Raw genomic sequence first — 19,638 nt, 5'->3', positions numbered from 1 at the left:
CTAAAAACAGGTTCTCCTATGACAGCAACAACAGAACGTGAGGTAAACAGGTTATTAGGTAATGACATTTTGGCACACTGGAGGTTCTGAATCACTCCGACTACTCTAATGTTAGCGGTTTGATTAATACTGGCGTGGTGGTGGAAAAAAGACGATAATAAGAAAGAGAGATAGAGCAGGACAGGTGAAGAGGAAAACAGCTACAGAGAAAGGGTTGCCTCTTATCTCTAGCTTGTAGCTTGTAGGCACCTGCTCCCTGACAGCTTTTCAATTGACTCAGGGCACATATGCTCTTCCCCCCTATCTTGTTTCTCTACACTCCTTCACTCATCCTCTCCCATCTCGCCTATTCCATCACAACCGTAACCCAGAAGAGAGGGTTCACTATATAGTAGTGCTCAGACTTCACTTTGTCTCACGCAAACACTGAAGTTAAAGGACTCCCTCTCACTTTTGTCAGTCCTTTAACAATGCTGCACACATCGTTTCACTAAGCTTTCCACAGTCTCTCTGATGACTGTAATGCAAAAGATTTCCATAAAAAAATACTGTAAAGAATCTGTGTGTGTCCATCTGGAAAACGTGCATAATAGAAATAAAGATGAACACCACTTAGGTCCTAGTTTTAAAATAAAAACCATATATTGTGTAATAATTCATCTATGCCTGTTCTTGTTTTTGTAAACTGTCATCTTATTTTTTAATCACCAATTTTAAGTTGTACATAAACTAATAAACTTCTCATTTGTTTTTATTAAACATTATACCCCAGAGGAAACTGGGCAAAAAATAAATAAACAATCTACTGAACAACATAATTTCTCATTCTTCACTGGAAACGGCAACTTCTCAAATCCATTCATACATGAATGTGAATCCAGTCTGCTATACCAGAGTGAACTGCACAAATGTCCAAAGAAACAAAGATTATAGCTTATGTAGCTTAGAGATTATATGTTGTGGGACACCGTAGTGAATTTAGTTTTTCGATCACAGGCGGTAGAAAACTGTGGATCTATGTGAAGGACAAATCCGTTAAAATTCCGACTGAAGCAAAAACAGATTCTGCTGTCGGGAAATATTGAAAGTAACAGGTGATATGATTTTCCATTACAGCTCCACTACAGCTGCCCCCTTCCTATTGTCTTAGTTTTTCTTTTTTTGCTGTCAGTTCTAAACTAACCAATAAATTGCTGATCACCAGTGTTGGGACTAACGCGTTATTAAGTAACGCGTTACAGTAACTACGTTATTATTGTGGTAACGAGCACGGTAACTAGTTATTATGCCAAAACCAGGAACGCTTACTCGTTACTGGGATTTAGATAGGCTCATTACTCGTTACTTAGGTGTGGTGCTATCGCGGAGCTTCCACAGATTCAATAACATTAGCAAGTGGTGGAAGTCAGCAGGTGGATGAAGGAAAAGGGAGGCAAGAGGAGAGACCCGAAGCGGCCGCCGGTCCGCGTGTCAGGTGAACTGAACTTCAGGTAAGAAGTTATGACCTGCAGTCTATCGGAGTCAGATATAAACCAAGTTTAGGTGGAGTTTATTTTCAGTATGCTGACTTTTTTCGTACTCATGCGTGCTAGCTAGCATGACGGAGTTTCTATACAGCTGGGTGGGTGCTATGTTACTGATGTTGAACTTTATTTTGTTCATACGGTTAATTATTAGAGTTGCCAACCGTCCCCGTAAAAAACAGAATCGTCTCGTATTCAGAGAAAATATTTCGCGTTTCGCACTGAGGTGAAAAGGAACACAGTTTGTCCCGGACTTCAGCTACAATGAAAAAGACACAAAGCTGAAGCTGCACAGCTGCCTCTTCTTCTCTCATTCTCTCCTCTCCTGTTTCTACTTCAATCACGAAACTGATCAATGATCAGCTGATCGGCTTTTTCTCTTGTTTATTTATCGCCCACTTTGCGCCAGAAAGAGGAAACCAGCGGATGTCGCGCTAAACAACAGCAGCACGTTTAAGCTTGATCAGCTGTTGTTAGAATTTATTTAATATTAATTTCTAGTATCAGCTGATGTTTGCTGGAGCCACAGCTGTAAAGCTGCTGGTCATGATATCGGTTTGGTTATCTGGTGAGAGGGAAACATGAAGATGAAACCAGGAGATGTCCTTACTGAATCATCAGAGCTGAACAGGTGATGGAGAAACAGGTTTACCTTTTAGGTGACATGGATGAGTTGAAGGGAAGTTATGAACTGTTTCTGAGAGACAAATAACACCAGGATCCTTTTCTACGTAGCTGACAGCTGGTAACTGTGCAGGGGCGGGTCTAGCAAAGTTTTGCCAGGGGCCAGGTAGGGCATTAACAGGAAAGGGGGGCACAAGGAAATACTTTTCTTTATTATTCTCATTTAAAATGTCTCGGTTTTAAAAAAATAATTATCTGAGTCTTACAACAAATGATTGATAGATTGATACATATATACCATCAGAACAGTGTACATCACTGTCACAACAGTGTTTGTTTTCATTCAAAGGCTTTATGATTTTTCCTATAATGGTGGGCCGGTCTCTAGTCAAATTCCCCGACGATTTTTTTTTTGTTCCAGTCCAGCCCTGTATGCAGCTCATCTGCAGTCTGGTGTTACCTACATCTTCCTATTCAGAAGGCAGAATTTCCAAGTTCTGAGTGCAATCAAAAGCACCACGACTGCAGTTTTGTGTTGGATGTAAAAGCAGGCTAGAATCATGGCGGCGGTCAACGACGGTCCAGGCGTGATTTCTCTCGTGGAAATGTGCACATTATTTTTTCCTTTCTATTGGTAGGTGGCACAGTGCACTTGTGGCAAGTAAGCAAGCTAGAAGACTGGCAGTCTTGCTGGGTATCCAGTTAGGGAAGCAACACATTAACAAGAGAATTCTGAGTAAAACCAAAGTTACTTTCCTAGTAACTAGTTACTTTGAAAGTAACGAGTAACTTGAAGTAACTGAGTTACTTTTTAGAGAAGTAACTAGTAATGTAACTAAGTTACTAATTTAAAGTAACTTACCCAACACTGCTGATCACAAATAAATACAGTCTGCAGCAGGTAGCTGCCTAAAGGTTAAAGAATAAGACGAAGCCTGTTTAAGGTATCTATGATAGAGAAAACAAGAATATACAAAATGCAGCAAGCTTATATGTAGGGTGTGGATCCATCTGTAGCTGATGCGGGACTGATTTGTACACCCAATCTTACACCTAATCTTCATAACTTTATTTGACAGCATTTCTATTCAAATTCAGGTTGCTGTAAATCTATTTGCAATCCAGACTTGTATTTGATTGGCTTTTCTCTTACAGCACAGCAACAACTGCGAACTAGGCTGCTTATCGTCTGGACTCAACTCGTCAGCTCTATGACTGAGTGATCTCTGTTGACTGGTACGTTCTGACACATGCTGGAAGAATCTGACAAAGGGTGGCTATTAAGACTAGTTGGACTACCACCGTAACAGACAGCTGGCCTTGTTAAAACACCTTGGATTATTGACCCTGGTGATCTGATGTGGGTAAACAGTATATCTTGCCTGTCTCCATTTTACTCCCATTCGAATACTCTGAAGAGGAGGCCGTTGTCATCACAATGTCTCTTTCACTCCAATTCTACTGCCAACGTGTGAAAAACCTGTCAAGTTAGAAGAAGAGTTTTATATTTGCTAAGTGGATATCAGAAACTACATCAATCTCTTTGTTTCAGAACAACAATGTTGTTTATGAAACGTCTACAGCCACAGGACATCGATATGAGACATCATTTATTTAAACATTTATATATTTTTTTGTGGCAGCTGGAAAACAGAGAGGCCACATGTGGTGCACTACTCATAAAACTGAGCTGCTCTGAACTACTGCAGAAATCTGTTTTAGATTGAGAGCCATTGACTGACTCTTCTAACAAGACCCTACCTTAGTTTATCTCTCACTGTCTGTAATCCCACTCTAGGAGAGTAAATAACCTGCCAGCACTTCAGTTTTAGGCTTGTGAAACTGATGGCTCTTCAAAGCAAACTGCAAAATTGTGCAACACTGTTAACCAACATATACTAACCTGAAATGGGGGAAAGTGGGAGGCTGGAGGCCTCGGGGACGGGGTTGGCAATAATTAATAGCTTATTTTTTATAACATTTGCTTATTTTGTGACAATTTGATGGATAAACTACCACACAAGCAGACTACAGATATCGACATCACAGCCCATTCCACAAACTATTGAAACTGTATTTGGACAAAACTTATAACAGCAAAAGCATAATAGAGGTCTTTCATCAAATGTATGAACCATATATATAGTAATTTGTATCAACATGACATATGTGGTTGCCTGGTTAGTCGAAGGACAGACAACAGCATCCAAGACAGTACATGATAGTTCTCTTTGTGTGTTAGGTGCAGGCAGATGCACTTCAACATCTGGGCTAAACAAACAGTCCTTCACAGGAATCTGTCCAAGGTACCACAATGTGTTATTAATAAAGGCAGCAGACCTTCTGCCTCTTTCTTTGCCCCTCCCTGGTGTACCATGTAGACTGAGCTGTCTGACAGATGTCAATGATAACAATGCGATCTGGGGTAATTCCTGTAGCCACGTCTCTGTGAAACACCAGTGCACTCACAGAAGTAGTTTCTTCTCCATCAGTCTCTGTTGTCTGGATCCATCTCTTTATACACCCCATGTATCTCTCTGTCAACCCCTGATTTCTGCGGGAATTCCAATTTGTCTGGACTGTCATGAAACAATAGTGGAATGAAAAGTGGAAATAACCTGGTTAAAATACGTATGTACAGACTTGAAAGTGTTGTATGTTTTTCTGATTAACAGTACTTAACAATTGCTGGTTACTTGACCTGTAGGTATCTGTAGTAGGAGGAGAAATGGTATGCTATAATCAAAATGTGAACTATGCTTGAAAAATCTTTCTTATTACATAAAAAATGTCAGAATATGGTTAAGAAATCTGGAATGCAGTGAACTTCTAGAAAATGAAGGGAAAAAAAGTAATTTGTAATTGGCAGGCCTGAAGAGTTGGACAAAGAAGGCAAAGCAATGAAAGGCAAGGAATGATAGGAAAGTTACTGAGGCTGTTCTATTATGCTCCATTGAGTTTGACATTTTAGAGTGCTACAGGTTGCAGAATTTCTTACTCTCTTCATCTTCTTTTTCCTTTCATACACACACACACACACACACACACACAGACACGCACAGACACACAGACACACAGCATGGTGACACATTGGCCCTGTGCTCTTTGGCTTCCTCAAGCCCCAGAGTGCTGCCAGCCAAAGCCAAGGATTAAACTGTGGATTAAACACATCCCACACATACCAGCACGCATAAACACATGCTTATACAAAGCACAGAATAACATGGACAGTGGAGCTTGGGCGGTTTACGAGTCACCCACATCTTATTTTACAGTAGCTTTGTTCTACAGCTCAGCACTCAGAAACTTCCCTCAGATAGTTTTGAAAACTAAGGTCTTCCTGAAGTTTCCCTCAGATTACTCAATAGTTAGTTAGAAGATGACACTGTCCGTTTGCCTTCTGCAAACATAAAAGACGTTTCTCTCAGTTCCACTGTTGGAGGATTTCTGCACAATCTTCTTATGTCAGTTAAATCAGTCTATCGATGGCTATATAGCAGTACACTAGTACAATACAGTTTCCAATTTTTTGTTAGGGTAAGATTTTCAAAAACATTACACAACTGTTCCCTGTTAGTTTCTTTGCGTGCTTTTAAACAATACCGTTTAGTCAATATAAAGTGAATAAATACATTTTCCTCATTGTTACAGTTAATTTATGTGGTCTGAATACAGTATTTGTCCCCTTTTGGGTACAACCACACACACATCAGGTAGATAAAACAGCTGTTCTGATAAAAAAAAATAACCCTGCAGTTGATAGCTAGTTCAAGTTGATAGCTTCCAAAATATGAATCAAGCTTGTGCAAAGCCTTCTTGTTGTGTTTACTCACCTCCACTCAACACATATGTAAAGCCAAGGTTAAAAGATTTTGGGACTAACAGCAGATAACCCCCCATAATCTAAAATAACATAGTGAACAATAAGTTCAACAAGATTTAGACAAAACACCTCCAAGCAAGCTTGTCAAATAATGCAAGGAGCAGGAATGAAAGGTTACACAGGTAGGACAGTCAATTCACTGATTTCAACCATCTAAGGGAATGGATGTTTGGATTTGTTGTGATTAATATATTTTGTTTAAAAAAGAGATATTTGTGAACTGATTCTGACGGGCATGTATAACAAACAATTGTCCTTTATTTTTTTAAATTATCATATAGGAGACCCAGCTGTCCAACATTCCCGCTGACGTTCAATGACATAATGCTGGTTTCAGACAGCTGAACACATCCACGCAGTGGACTAAGTGGACTAATAGCCTGGGTCTGAACTGAGCACTGGAGAATACGTTTGTACACCCAAGTTGTTCAGTTGTTGAGTTTTGCTAATGCATCTTCTGTCAGTGAGTTGACCAATGGCTGTCCTGCTTCACGGTGCTCGACGTCCTCATTCAGTTCCCATGTTCTGTGGCCATCACACCGACTGCTCCAGGTTCTTTCTGGTCCTGTTTTTGCCACAGCTGCTCCCTGAATTTCTTTGTTTTTTCCTGCTTCGTTAAAAAAAAAATTGCTTTTGCTTCTCTGCCTCTCTCTCTGAATCGGACCTTTGAACTATCAGTTAGCTGTACTGAGAGCATTCGGCCTTTAACAGCAAACTTATTTCTGGCTTCTAATGCAAATGACACCTGTGCCCCCCCCCTTGAGAAAAGAAAAAAGAAAAAAAAAGAAAACCTGATTTCAGTGGCAACAATTAACTACATTTTCCCAGCTGCGGTTCATTAAAAGTCTACTATGAGAAGTGAAGATGAGGAAATACGGTATTGTTAGATGCAGCTTAATTAAAGCAGCCAATTAAAACATTTATCACATTAGTCAGTTTGCTCTAAGGTAAGAATGTAACTGGTTAAACAATAAGAAAAAAATATTACAATCTATTGCCATTAATTACCCAACTGTGTGCATGTGAGTCAGGGTGTGTATGAGGGTGGGGGAGGGTGGGTGGGTAGGTCTGAGGCTCCAGGAATCATCTCTCCTCATTTTTGGACTCCGGATTAACGTGTGTGTGTGTCTGTGTGTATTTGCGTGGTTATCTTTGTGAGTCATGACATTTTAACAGGTCTTCATTTTCGGACACCAGAGAGCAGAGAATGAGCCTCAGCCTTAGTACGAGGGTTAAAATTAGGTCGAGGTTAGGGTTACAGTATAAGATGTGTGGGTGTGCGAGTGTTTGTGCGTCTCACCTGACATTTTCTTCCGTCTTGGAGGCAGCTTGGTGGAACTGTTCTTTGCTTTGTTGATACCTTTCCAAATTCTAAACACGCACACAAAAAAACAGCACACAAAAAACAGCATTAGTAAAACGTGTGATCGTTAGTGTGTGCTTTTGTGTGCCTTTGTGACTGTAGTATTGTAAGTAGGGCATATAAAGTGCTGATAAATACATCACCGGGACCGTTCAAGATACCTTTCTGTAACTGTGCCCTCTGATAACTAAGATATGGCAAATGCAAAAAGAGATGTATAATGTATCCTTTAGAAAGTACATGTTTGACTTTAAAAGAAACACTATTAAGCAATATGAAGGCCTCGAAAGCTTAGCATGAAGATAAAAGCAAGTGTTTATGCTAAGCTAAGCTAACAGGCTCAACTATATTATAAGCAGCATATCTGATTTTTTGCTACACTGTGAGCATAGACACAACAAACAACTATGTATCACAATTTTCCCGAATTTAAGCTTTGCTATTTCCTTAAAATAGGCCGTCTGTTCCTAACTCATATTTAATTGGTTATCACTTTAGACCGTGCCCACGTCTGACTGAATAATAACATTTCTGATCGTCATTTGTCCATCACTGATTTACAACCTCTCTTTTCTCCAACCTCATCTTTATAACTTTCCAGATTTTCCTCCCAAGTTCAAACTTAGGAGTCTGACTTCCATTACATAACATTACCTTCACATATAGGACCTATCTTTTTGATTCCAGGCTCTTTAAGTGGAACTAAAGCCTAGCAGTGATGAGCTGCATTACTCATACATTTTTCAAGAAATCGTGATTTCTGATTTCGCAGCTTGCCTGGTGAGTACCAAAACCCAGGCAAGCAGACAGTGGTATTATAACAAAACAAGCAGCTAATCCACAACAACTGCAGCCTCTCCTCTGCTGATCCTCCCAGCTTAGGCCTTCCAGCACCCTGTATCCCCCACAAATATTTACCCAGCAAGCTGTACCAGCTTTGGAAGGAAGCATGGAAGGGAGGAAATAGAGAAAAGGCAAGAAGGAAGGTAAGATGAGAATAAAGAAAGAGAAACAGCAGAAGGCATGAAGGTAAGTAGCAGGAAATAAAGAGGGGAGAAATCATTTGGCTTGACATTTATTTAGTACAGAGTTGGGCTCAGCATGATCAAACAGTCAGGTGAAAAACTATAGGAATAACCACAGGAATTGAGAGGGTAAGAAGCAATCAGCTGCTGTTAATCAAATGTACCTGATCAGTTTATCATCAGCGAGTGTGAGCGCCTCTAAAAAAAACTTCAGTAAAATTCAAGTACATTTATCACCATCTTCAGCATAAATGGGTAAAAATATCCATTTAAAGTGTACAGAAACATGTTTATTTCAAAGCAATCAATGGCACTTGCTTGTGACTGAAGCAACAAACACAGCATTGTTGGCCCAGCATAGTAGCCCTGAGTTTCAGTGTAGCATCTTGAATCACAGGCAGCAGGTTTATCAACATATCCGTACTGCTGCGTCAGATGGCTGCAAGGATTTAATGAACTACAGGAGAGATTTTCCCATTCAGTATAAAGTAGCTGTGGACAGCTAACACAGTAAGAAGATATTATCATTATGCGATTTCTGAGGATCCGTTCAAAGTCTCTCATTTTTGTAACTAATCTGATGTTAGCATTGTGTTGCGCTGCAAGAAATTGTAATCATTTGTGTCCCTGTTGTCAAAAGACACCCTGCAGCAAAAATCAAGTATTCACCTGGACCATGGTATAAAGGGAGAGTTATTTCCAGCACCTGTCCTCCTCAGTGCTGCTTTTCTTTTTTCTTACACCAGTGCTTAACCGTCATCATTCTCCTTCATTCTCATTACCATCCTTCCTCCACCCCATTTTTTCTTCCACTTTTAAACATGTGTTTTCCCCTCTTTCCACAGATTACACATAATCTTGGAGTTATTTTCCACCATTCATCATTCCTTCATTATCATCGGTGATTAACTCACACATACTGTTTAACTGTGCTTGCCAAGATGACGTGATGACATGACACTGGCTGCAAAGCTGCAAAGCAATCACCAATTTTGCTTAACTTGAAAGCAAAATTCTCAAACACTGGTTGCACTATTCAAAACTTTAGACGTGGAAACTATGTCCATATGGCATCTATACCAGGAAGTAGTGCATTGTACATCCATTCATGTTGTATACTGGAGGTTGTCAAACACTTTACTATAGTATATGTGCATTACTGCCACCGGCTAGTGGTAGCTGACATTAAAACAAAATTCTGGTAAAAAACAAACTTCATGCATCTCTGGTCAACTATTGTTAAAATCTTCAAAATGAGTTTTCATTTTCATGATATCCAAGTATTTAAGTCAAGTATTTTTCTCGAGAACCAAAAAACTGGAGCAATCAACGTAAAATGTTTCACAGACTGACAGAATTTAACACAGCTAAATCTGCGTCATTCAGTTTTAAGGGATTTGGCTACAACTAACAGGCCACCTGCAGCTTTGTAATTGCCATTTACCCTTTTTTCCCCCCCACTGGTTGCTCATTATGTTCACTTGCTCTCTGGCCTGTACACCATTCAACCCAGCAACCTTTTGTCAGTTTTTCTTCTATACTTCAGCCTGAATAGCTGGCCTCAAAATCACACCAATGCTGCAGTTTATTAAAGCATCTCTTCCCTTTTTTTTGCATCTTTTCCATCTAAACTGCGTTGGCAAAAATGTCGGCTGTGTATAGAATTGAGGAGAACACACACATATGCATGGCACAGGGAAAAAAAGAATAAATAACAGTGGAGAGCCAACAGGCTTGTTAGCTGTGAAAGGTGGCAACAGCTGTACTTTACTGTCATCAGTCATCAATAGCCAAACAGATTTGTGCTTCTCTGCTGATGATGATTGCAGCCATTTTCCCCAGCTGTCTACACATGTTTACAACTACCCCCGTAACTATGGGAACATATTTCTTAAATTTGCTGGGTTGGGAACACTGAAGTCAAACGCAGTTATGTAGATGCTTTTTCTTTCTATGGTTCTGTTGAACCAGGCTATTTAGGTTTTAAAATTCACCAAGGAGATAGTTGGATTCTTGAAACTGGAAGAGTGTATGATATCCACATTGAAGTATTTGACAAGTCTACCAAATACTTCAATGTGGGTATCATATACCAGGAGATATCACAAACACTGATCCAGAGGTAGGTGGCAAAATTACACACACACACACACACACACACACACACACACACACACACACACACACACACACACACACACACACACACACACACACACACACACACACACACACACACACACACACACACACACACACACACACACCCCCTTTGATCCACCTGTAAAACAAGCAGTCTTTTAACCCACACACACTCCCACTTCATGTTACACTGATCTGAGAGCAGCAACAGCATTCACTGAACAACACAAAATAATCTTTAATGGTTTCACACCATTAACCCTGGACTATGTGTGGGCCTACACGACATTATTTTTATATGCACATGTATGTGTGACCTATATCTTTAAATAAATATATTTTGACATCTATGTGGGAACATAACAGGTTAGCATTCAGTGGATTCAGAGTGGGTCTCCTGGTCGGCACAAACACCAAAAGTAATAGTTTCTAATACTGAAAATGCATTTGAAGCAAACCATCTCTTGCTGTTTTCTACATGTGAGTAAGGGCAATGTTTGGGAATGATTTGTACCTCTTTCAACTGCTCAGATTCTAATGGCTCAGTCACACTAGAGTAAAAACATCAAGGCAACCTTGTTGCAAGCAGGAGAGGAAAATAAATTCAACCACTTACACGTAGAACCACTGAGCATGTCATTTTAACGTATTGTGTATTTAGAAATGTTAGCTATTGTGTGTTTTTGCTGCATCCCTTGTTTATTACATGCTGTATAATGAATTGTAATGTACATTTTAACTTTGCTACCTATAACAAAATTATTTTGAAACATTGTAAAACTAATAAAAGCCCTATAACGTACATACTTATTCTGTCAAATCTTACTTATACTGATAAAATTACCCTGATCTTCTTTATCATTGCTGCTGTTGTTGCATGACAATGGCAAGTTTGTTGCATACAGTCGGAATAATCTGCGTGGTGCCACAGTTTCAAAACTACTATTTCCCTAGTGTTATGCAGCTGTACAGCTACAGCTAATAGAGGGATCATAAAATACAAAAGCTACAAATGTTAATTCAGCTAAAATGTTGCCCAAAAACATTTAAAATATATGTATTAAGATATTTTATTTAATAATTGGGGATTGTGTTCTATTCCGTGTTATATCCTTGTGTAATTTACCACCTTCTGAATTCTTATATGACATAATACAGAATAAAAGCACAGCATGCAACATTTAGTCAACAACCAAAGTTTGCAAAAAGAAAAAGAAAAGAAAAACATTTATTTGAATCATTTTTCTACTTTTTCAGTCTCACTGTGCCTTCATCTGGACACTGCAAACTTGAATGTTGCTGGCTGGATTTAATGGTGTGTGTTTACCACAGTTATAGCAGTGCTCCTTTTGCTCAGGAAGAATAATGAGGCAACTGGAATGTTAGCCACAACTCGGCAATGTTTAGTAACATTAACTCATTATGAAACTGCTATCTTCATCTCCAGATGGGTGCAGCCTCAGTGGAAATACTGCTAACAAGCTAAACTAATAAGCAGATCCGAAGCCCTCGCTGCCGCATATTGAGCAGACAGCTTTTCGCAGGATGAAAGCGTTAAAGTTCGACTTGGTTTACATAAGGCTCAGAGTGTATGTGTTTCCATAAGAAAGTGCAACACAGCAAAAAAGCGAAGGTGTTTTTTTAACGCAGTACTCGAGGTCTGATCAGAACAGCAGCACGGCTCCACTGGGCTGGGATCACACATACAGTAAGCGTCAATGTGGGTGTATATGTATAAAGATCTATATGTTTACACCTGCATATGTGTGTGCTTATATTCCACCTGCTGTGGGGATATAAATTTGTTATGAAAATCCCACTGTCTAGAAAAAAAGTTCTAATATTGTAAATTTATTTCATTAAGAAGACAACGTTCATGGCTAGCATGACCGGCTAACACGTTGGATGTAGGGTTACGGTAAATCTCCAGACAATGAATCAAAGTCAATGTACTGTCCTCTGAAATAATGAAAACTCAGTAGTGTGTGTCTGTGTGCATGCCGTCCGAAATATTCTCCCGCCTCTGTTTGGCCAGGAATAAAGGTACTGCCTTTGGAATGATTTGGAGTGAAGCAGTGAGTGTGCGTTTAAGTGTGCAGATATTTCTGGTGCACTACATAGAGGCCCCTGCTGACAGCCTGTCAAGCAACCTGTCAGACTTGGAGGAGGATTATTATCTCCTTCTGTATGCTCTATTTCCACCAGCTTCAAACAATACTCCATACTATGACAGTAGAGTGTGACAGAGAGCGCAAGACCACCAGTGAGAGAAAAAGGAAGGGGGAAGGAAGAATTAGGGAGATATTAAAAAGTGCTTGCAGAACTAACAAAAGACAGATGCACTTCAATCAGGTTATCCAGTAAGTCGCTCCTGACATTGTCAAAATAGTGGCAAACGATTTTTCTTGAGCAATTCGTTAGGATGAAGCAAGACTTTTAGGGTCAGTTAAAGTTCAAATACTATGTTTTGTGTCTTTAAAAGCAAAAGCAATACCCTATAGCAGATATTTTAGCAATTTTCTTTCCTTTGTCACCGAGAACTGAGACTAAGCTACACGTCAAACATCTTGTATTTGACAAATCCATTTCCAGAGTATGTTCAAAGATATTAATAGTCATAACCATTGTGAGTGCTTGATCTTACACCACTCAGGTATATGCAAATGACAAACAAATCCTTCTTTTAATTTCTCGGCACATATGAAATGCACATAAATGCATTAACGTAAACCTAGCTAAGCTTGGCTTAACTCATCTTTATTCACATCTACTGAAAACTGAACATCAAGCATCGAGAACACTTTGACCAGTCTCTTATGTGACTGCTGGTGTAGTCTGCAAACACACTGAGCTTTCAGATAGACCCATGAATTTACATACACTGCACACATCCACCTGAATATACAGTATGCATGCAAAGCATTTCCCTCTTCCTTTGCCTGACGCACATGCACATACCCACACATTGAGGACTGTCTGTAAACATCCTAAGCTCTACAGTAAACACAGCTTGTGCCACCCGTATGCCAGCCTGCCACTCTTCTTCTCCCTCTGCAAACCCAACCTGTTACTAATGAGACTAACACAAATAGCCAAGCATCTGACACCAAGACCTCTGTGTGTGGCTAATTCAAATATGTGTAGAGACTATTCATCAAGGTAATAAATGATTATTTAGGTTGGCTGCGTGGTAAATGGAATACAGATTTTGCGCTGTGGTGGTTTAAGCCTGCTTGTGTTTGTCCTTCTGTTATTTAAACTAGACAGGAACACAATCGGGAAAAAGAAAGAAAGAACTCTTTCTTGTCCTTTTTACTTGTCTTCAGCAGAGAGGCTAGCCAGACAGGATTGGACTTGCCTGGTTTAAAAAAAAAAATCCCTAACTTCAGATTTAACCAAGCAGAAAAAAGCCTATTGCCCGAGTCAGTGACTCTATCAGCTTATTGTGGCTTATGGCGCACTAAACATAACCTTTACTTACATGCATACAACCACACAAATGCTCACAAATCTTTAAAACTAAAGGACCACCATTCCAAACTTGGAAAACAGAAAAGAAATCTCAATTAGCAATCACAAATAAACAAAAGAAAATGTAACACAGCAGCAGAGTGGCTGCAAAGTGTCCACTCAGCCACAGGGGAATGATGACACTCCAATGTTACAGTTGTCCCATGTGGCTCTATCTACTGCCACCTCCCTGTCCCCGTCAAGCTTGAATTATCCATGGTAAACAGAACATAATACTTGGATTTTACACATAATTTCCTATAAAGGTCTTGTCAGTCTGAAGTACAGAGGAGTGCTTCCCCCAGAGAGACCACGAAAAGGTCCTTTTTGTGTGGCGCCCGGTGAGGCTGAGACTTAACTTGAAGCCACACCTCTTCTGCCTGGCAAATGTCAGACTGAAAGATGAAAGGCAACGCAAGGGCTTGTAAGGGCTCTCTGGAGATGCTCAGGCTGGCTCAAATTTGTTTCCTTTTTTTGAATCACATTTACGGATACACCTGGTGGAGTGCTTCTGCTACACACGTTTGTGCATGTTGAACTCCGCTGTATCAGTCAGGTTAAATCTACTGTAGATGCATTTGTTTGCTCACAAACCTGGGAGACCATTTATATCAATTTACTGTCTGTCATAATGTTGCTGCTGAGTAAATATATGCATTCATGTGGATCATATTGTTGAATATGTCCACATAAAAGTGTGTTTCCACTTCGTGCTCATGCTTCAGCACATGATTTTCATAATGGCTCACTCACACTAGAGTAAAAAGCGAATGGCAACCTCATTGCAATGAGGAAAAATTGGTTGCTTGGTGATTGGAATGAATTTTTTCGCAATCGCTATTTGCCAAGTGGTCACCCAAAGGTTGACCACTTCCAACACTGTCTGTGAAACCACCCATTCAAGTGCATGGCAACTGCACAGGTCATCTGGTGGGAGGCCGTCTCCAAATCTGACTCAGATAGATTAATCGCTCAGGCAGACTGACCAAGGGTTGCAAGCAGTCTGAGTCTGTCTGTGCCAACTTATGATAGGTCTCTTTGGAATAAAGTCAGCTGGCTGTATTCTATTTACATGCCTATATAAAAACAAACTTGCCAAGAACTTATGTCATTTTGCAGTAAATTGCCATCCTGTAGCAACCAGGTCACCATTTGTGGAGGAATTTCTGATTTTTTGTTTCTGCTTAATGTGCATTTTAATTTCTCCTTAACATTTATAGCAACAACAGTGTTGCAGACTTATTACAGTCAATCATGTTTTTATTACAACTTGGCCCAGATCAGCTGTAAACTAATAGCAGACCGACTCCACCTTTTATTGCCATGTTGATGCACCAAAGTCCCTTTGAAGACAGCAACTGACTGTGAGTGGTTGCAGACCTGGTCTTTGTCTTTGAAACTACTATTTCAAAGGCAATAATGTTTCAAATACATTGTAGATGATCTGGTTGTGCCGTTTCTCCTCATGTGACCATATTTATGTATGCATGTACATCAAATTTGGCCATGCCTGTACACCTAAAGACTGCAACCATGCAAGTTTTCAAAAGCCAGTGAAACCTAAAATGATGCTGCTGGAAACCTGTTTATGTGTTAGTTGTGTGATTGTGTAAATGTTTTACCCTCTTCTCCAGTTGTGCCAGTTGCTCCTTGTAGAAGGCATCCAGTGCTTTCAGCTGTGAGTCTTTCTTCTGTAGCTGCTGAACCTGCAAGTAAAAAAAAAGAAAAACCAACCCAAATGTATCAAATAGAACAATGGATGAAAATCCATGGAATCCAGGATAAACTCACTTACATTATTTTATATTATAGTTACAACATTTTAGGCAGTGGTTTGCCACTTAGGCTGGCAAGTTAAGGTCAATGGGAAAGGAGAGGTGAAAAAAAGTTATGTTAATGCTGTTATATCAGACTGAAAATTGGATTTTAAAATCAGAAAATCAATGTAACCTGACATAGAAAGATGGGTTACCAGTATTTTTATGTTAAATGATAACAACAGAATGTGAGTTTATACAGCTGTGAAAAAAAGCCTACCAACACTCATGATGGTCATAAATGTTATGTCAATTTTTGGCTTTTCTTGGTTTCTTTGAATTCTTTGGGTCTAATACAGAGAGACAGACAACCATTGACACCCATATTTGCACCTATGGGCATTTTAGAATCACTATTTAACCTAATGCCAGTAAATGCATGTATTTGGACAGTGGGAGAAAGCTAGAGTACCTGGAGAGAACCCATTGTAGACACGGGGAGAACATGCCACACAAAGGTCTCGGGCAGATGGTGGAGTACAACTCAGGACCTAGCAAAAAACGTTAGTAATGTAAGGAATTCTCTCAGTGTCCAAGTACTCTAAAATTTCTTTGGGGTCAGATTCAGGTGCCTGTATTTCTTGCAAAGGTCAAGAAGCACCAGGACTGGTGTGTATCTGGTGTGTGTTTGGGCTCATTATGCTGCTACATTGTGAATCCCTCTCAAAAGATGGAAACTACACGGAAGTACTACATCTACTCCGTCTGGGTGGAGTCGCTTTGTGGCAGATATCAAACTCCAGATTAGGCAGAATATTCCTCAGCATGTCCTCTGAATTTGCAGCCTTCATTCAGCAAAATCTGAGTCTGTCCTGAAGCTGTTGTTTGATCTTTCCATAAAAAGAAGTTTGATGAACATGATGATTGAGCGGTCACTCCTAGTCTGGCTAGCTGTCCTTTGGATGCAACAGTTTTAACCCACTGAAGGACAGTTTGACACCAAAAATACTTTGAAAGCTTACTAATTAATGCATTACATCATATATTCTTGTGGAGTCAGTTCTTGTAGCCAAGAAACAGCCCACATATATTTCCCTTGCGCTTGTGATCAATTATGTTTTTTTGTATGGACAAAACAAGATAAGATAATTAGTTAGCTTAGAGTAGATACATTTCACCTCTGCATTATTCGATGCTGAGAAATCTTTGCTTAGAATAACAATCTGACTTCGGGCGCTCTGCCTCTTATTCTCACTTTGAAAGTATAGCAAGTAATGTTCAGCTGGAAACTTGGGACACTGCCATATTTGTGATGGGTGAACAGTGGCTCCCATTTTATTTACTTGAGTCAGACTCTGTGAATGAGATTGTGATGCTTCCCCTGAAAGGCGGCTCTGCTCTCCCTTAGAGAGGAAATGGGGGAGGGAGGGGTGAGAGAGTTCAGATATATGACTAGGATGCCTGCTGGGCACCTCCTGGGTGAGGTGTTCTGGGCATATCCTACCAGGGGGAGGCCCTGGGGCAGGCCTAGGACATGGCTTTGAAATGCCTGGAGGAGGAAGCTGGGGAAAAGGAGTTCTGGGCTACTATGAATAGACTGCTGCCCCCCGACGCTAGATAAGTGTCAGAAAGTGGATGGATGAATATGTTTTCTGTTTTGTCTTGATCTGGTCTGAGTCTCTTGGACACCACTGTACAAATACAGCACTGGCAAATGGATGCAGTACAGATCAGCGTGTGACTTAGTGCAGTGTAAAAAAAAAAAAAAAATTTAACGTATCTTCTAAATCTAAGATTTAAGAGCCTCAAAATGGGGGACATGATTTTGTCTCTAAGAAAATAGAGTTTTCACAGTGTGACAGTGTAAACAGATGTTGCTACAACATGAGTGATACAGGTACACACAAGTTGTCTGTCCCTTTCTTTGTGCAAAGTCCAGCTTTAAGGTATCGATTTAGCAAAAAGACAAAAAATTGCCACAAACAGATAATCACAGCTCTCAAATCAGACTTTTATCTTTTATTTCTTTTCACCTGCAACCCTCTGTTTATTCACCCATGGATTCTCGTTTACTCCCTCCCATAAGCACCATCTAACATCCAACCATGTTATTTACAAGTAGTTTTGAAGCCGCAAGATGGCAGTTACACACAAAGAAACATGAACAAGTGCAATTTAGTGCAAGCATGCTGACAGACATGCATACACATGCAAATCTACACCACAGTGACTGAATGACAGCAGAAAAAAATTAATTAAAAAAAAAAAAAAAAACTTGTGTTGGAGACATAGAGCAGACAGAAAAATGGAAAAGGGAGCATAGCCCGCAACAGAGACGTGAGACACAAGAGAAATGCAAAGACAATGGCACTTATTTACCAACACGTGCACGGAAACGTTCTTACCCTGTGCAAAAAACAAGTGCATACAATCATTGTTGGATTTAGGAAATGTGCGCACCGGCCTATTTTGCTCTTACTACTGGCCGTAAATTCGAAAATCTTAATCATTCTGAACCATCATTCTGAACGCGAGCTGCATACTGTCCACATTTCTCTCCCGGTGAAGCATAAAAAGCCTGCACCTCTGAGGCAGGGAAGCAGGAGAAAGTCCAAGTCTGAAGAAACTGAAACTATTCTCTCAGACAAGGAAGCCAATCTTATTATTCTTATTCTTCATATGATTATTATTATTATTATTATCATTATTAGTAGTAGTTATTTTAAAGAGTTGGATGTACATTTCCTAAGACAGCCAAGATTTCATTCTTTTGTTAAGTACAAACAAATATATTGATAAATGAATGATTTGTCTGTGAAACGTTTGTATGGATAATTACATACAGAGATTTGTATGCACGTATAGTTAGTTCTGTAAATGAGGGCCAATACTGGCAATTTCTTTTAAAAAAGCACTGAATTGACTAACTGAAGAAATCAATTATTTGTTACAGCCATAACTGCTGTTGATACATTATGGCAACAAAACGTGATTTTATTCCAGTGCTTTGTGACAGACATTATATATTTATACAGCAGATAAATGTTGCCATATGTATAAAGAAAGCAAGGTCAAAATAATGAAACGAAGAGCGGAAGCAATGGAGAGAAAAGAATGAATAGGGACTATTAAAAGTAGGAAGAAGGTATGTGAATACTTGAATGAAAGGGCTGGAGGAGCATTAAACTGAGAAGAGATGAAGAGCCTAGAATAGTGAGTGTATTTAAAAAATAAAAATAAAAAATAAGGAGGAAGGAAGGAAGCAGGAAAGGAGGGGTTTAATTTGCTTTGAATTCAATCAAATCAAAGTTGTTTTTGGTTTTTTTATTCACGAGATGCTGCAATTTAGAGATATTTCACTCTTCCAGCTGTCAAGGATTTCAGCTCAACAGAAATGATTAAGAATGACTCTAATCAACACATAAATGGTACTTTCGATTTTGTTTTAAAGTGACCCGTAGCCTGTGCAAGAGCACAATAGGGAACACTGAGAGAAAGCAGTGGAATAGATGGAAAGGACAAAAGAGACGGAATTTTTGAAGGTCAGAATGAAGCTTACCATTGATTCTATCTCATCTGCAGACTAGATATGTTAGGGGACAGAAAGAGTGAAGGAGGAAGAGAAACAAAGCAGGATAAAAAGAGAAAGACGAAAGAGAGAGAATGAAGCACAAACAGTAAGGACCATCAATTCATGTAATCAAAAGCATAGGCGATCAAATTAGGTTCCCCCAAGAAACATGCATGCAATCACATTCATTTCTAACAAAAAGTAAACAATTCAATCGGAATTTACAAAAGATTAACCTTG

General features: G+C 39.6%; 1 protein-coding gene across 9 annotated transcripts in view; it reads right to left on the bottom strand.

Moving 5' to 3' along the window:
* The window catches only part of LOC116311213 (MICOS complex subunit mic25a-like), a 72,376-nt gene that overhangs the window by 27,325 nt on the left and 25,413 nt on the right, over window positions 1–19,638 (bottom strand). Inside the window, exons 5-9 of one of the 9 annotated variants that reach the window (XM_039604393.1) lie at window positions 19,387–19,410; window positions 16,300–16,378; window positions 15,693–15,776; window positions 7,331–7,401; window positions 3,991–4,726 (exon numbers count right to left, since the gene is read on the bottom strand). In XM_039604393.1, the coding sequence (XP_039460327.1) occupies window positions 4,688–4,726; window positions 7,331–7,401; window positions 15,693–15,776; window positions 16,300–16,378; window positions 19,387–19,410 (297 nt within the window). In that variant the 3' untranslated portion in view covers window positions 3,991–4,687. Of the gene's footprint in view, window positions 1–3,990; window positions 4,727–6,230; window positions 6,789–7,330; window positions 7,402–15,692; window positions 15,777–16,299; window positions 16,379–19,386; window positions 19,411–19,638 lie in introns of those variants that run through there. The other 8 variants (XM_039604392.1, XM_039604390.1, XM_039604394.1 and 5 more) reach the window with 8 other exon arrangements.

This window comes from Oreochromis aureus, linkage group 20 (genome assembly GCF_013358895.1).
Source record: "Oreochromis aureus strain Israel breed Guangdong linkage group 20, ZZ_aureus, whole genome shotgun sequence".
Classification (NCBI taxonomy): Eukaryota; Metazoa; Chordata; class Actinopteri; order Cichliformes; family Cichlidae; genus Oreochromis; species Oreochromis aureus.
The sequence above is the reverse complement of the archived record's forward strand: the minus strand, read 5'-3'. Positions and strand labels throughout refer to the sequence as shown.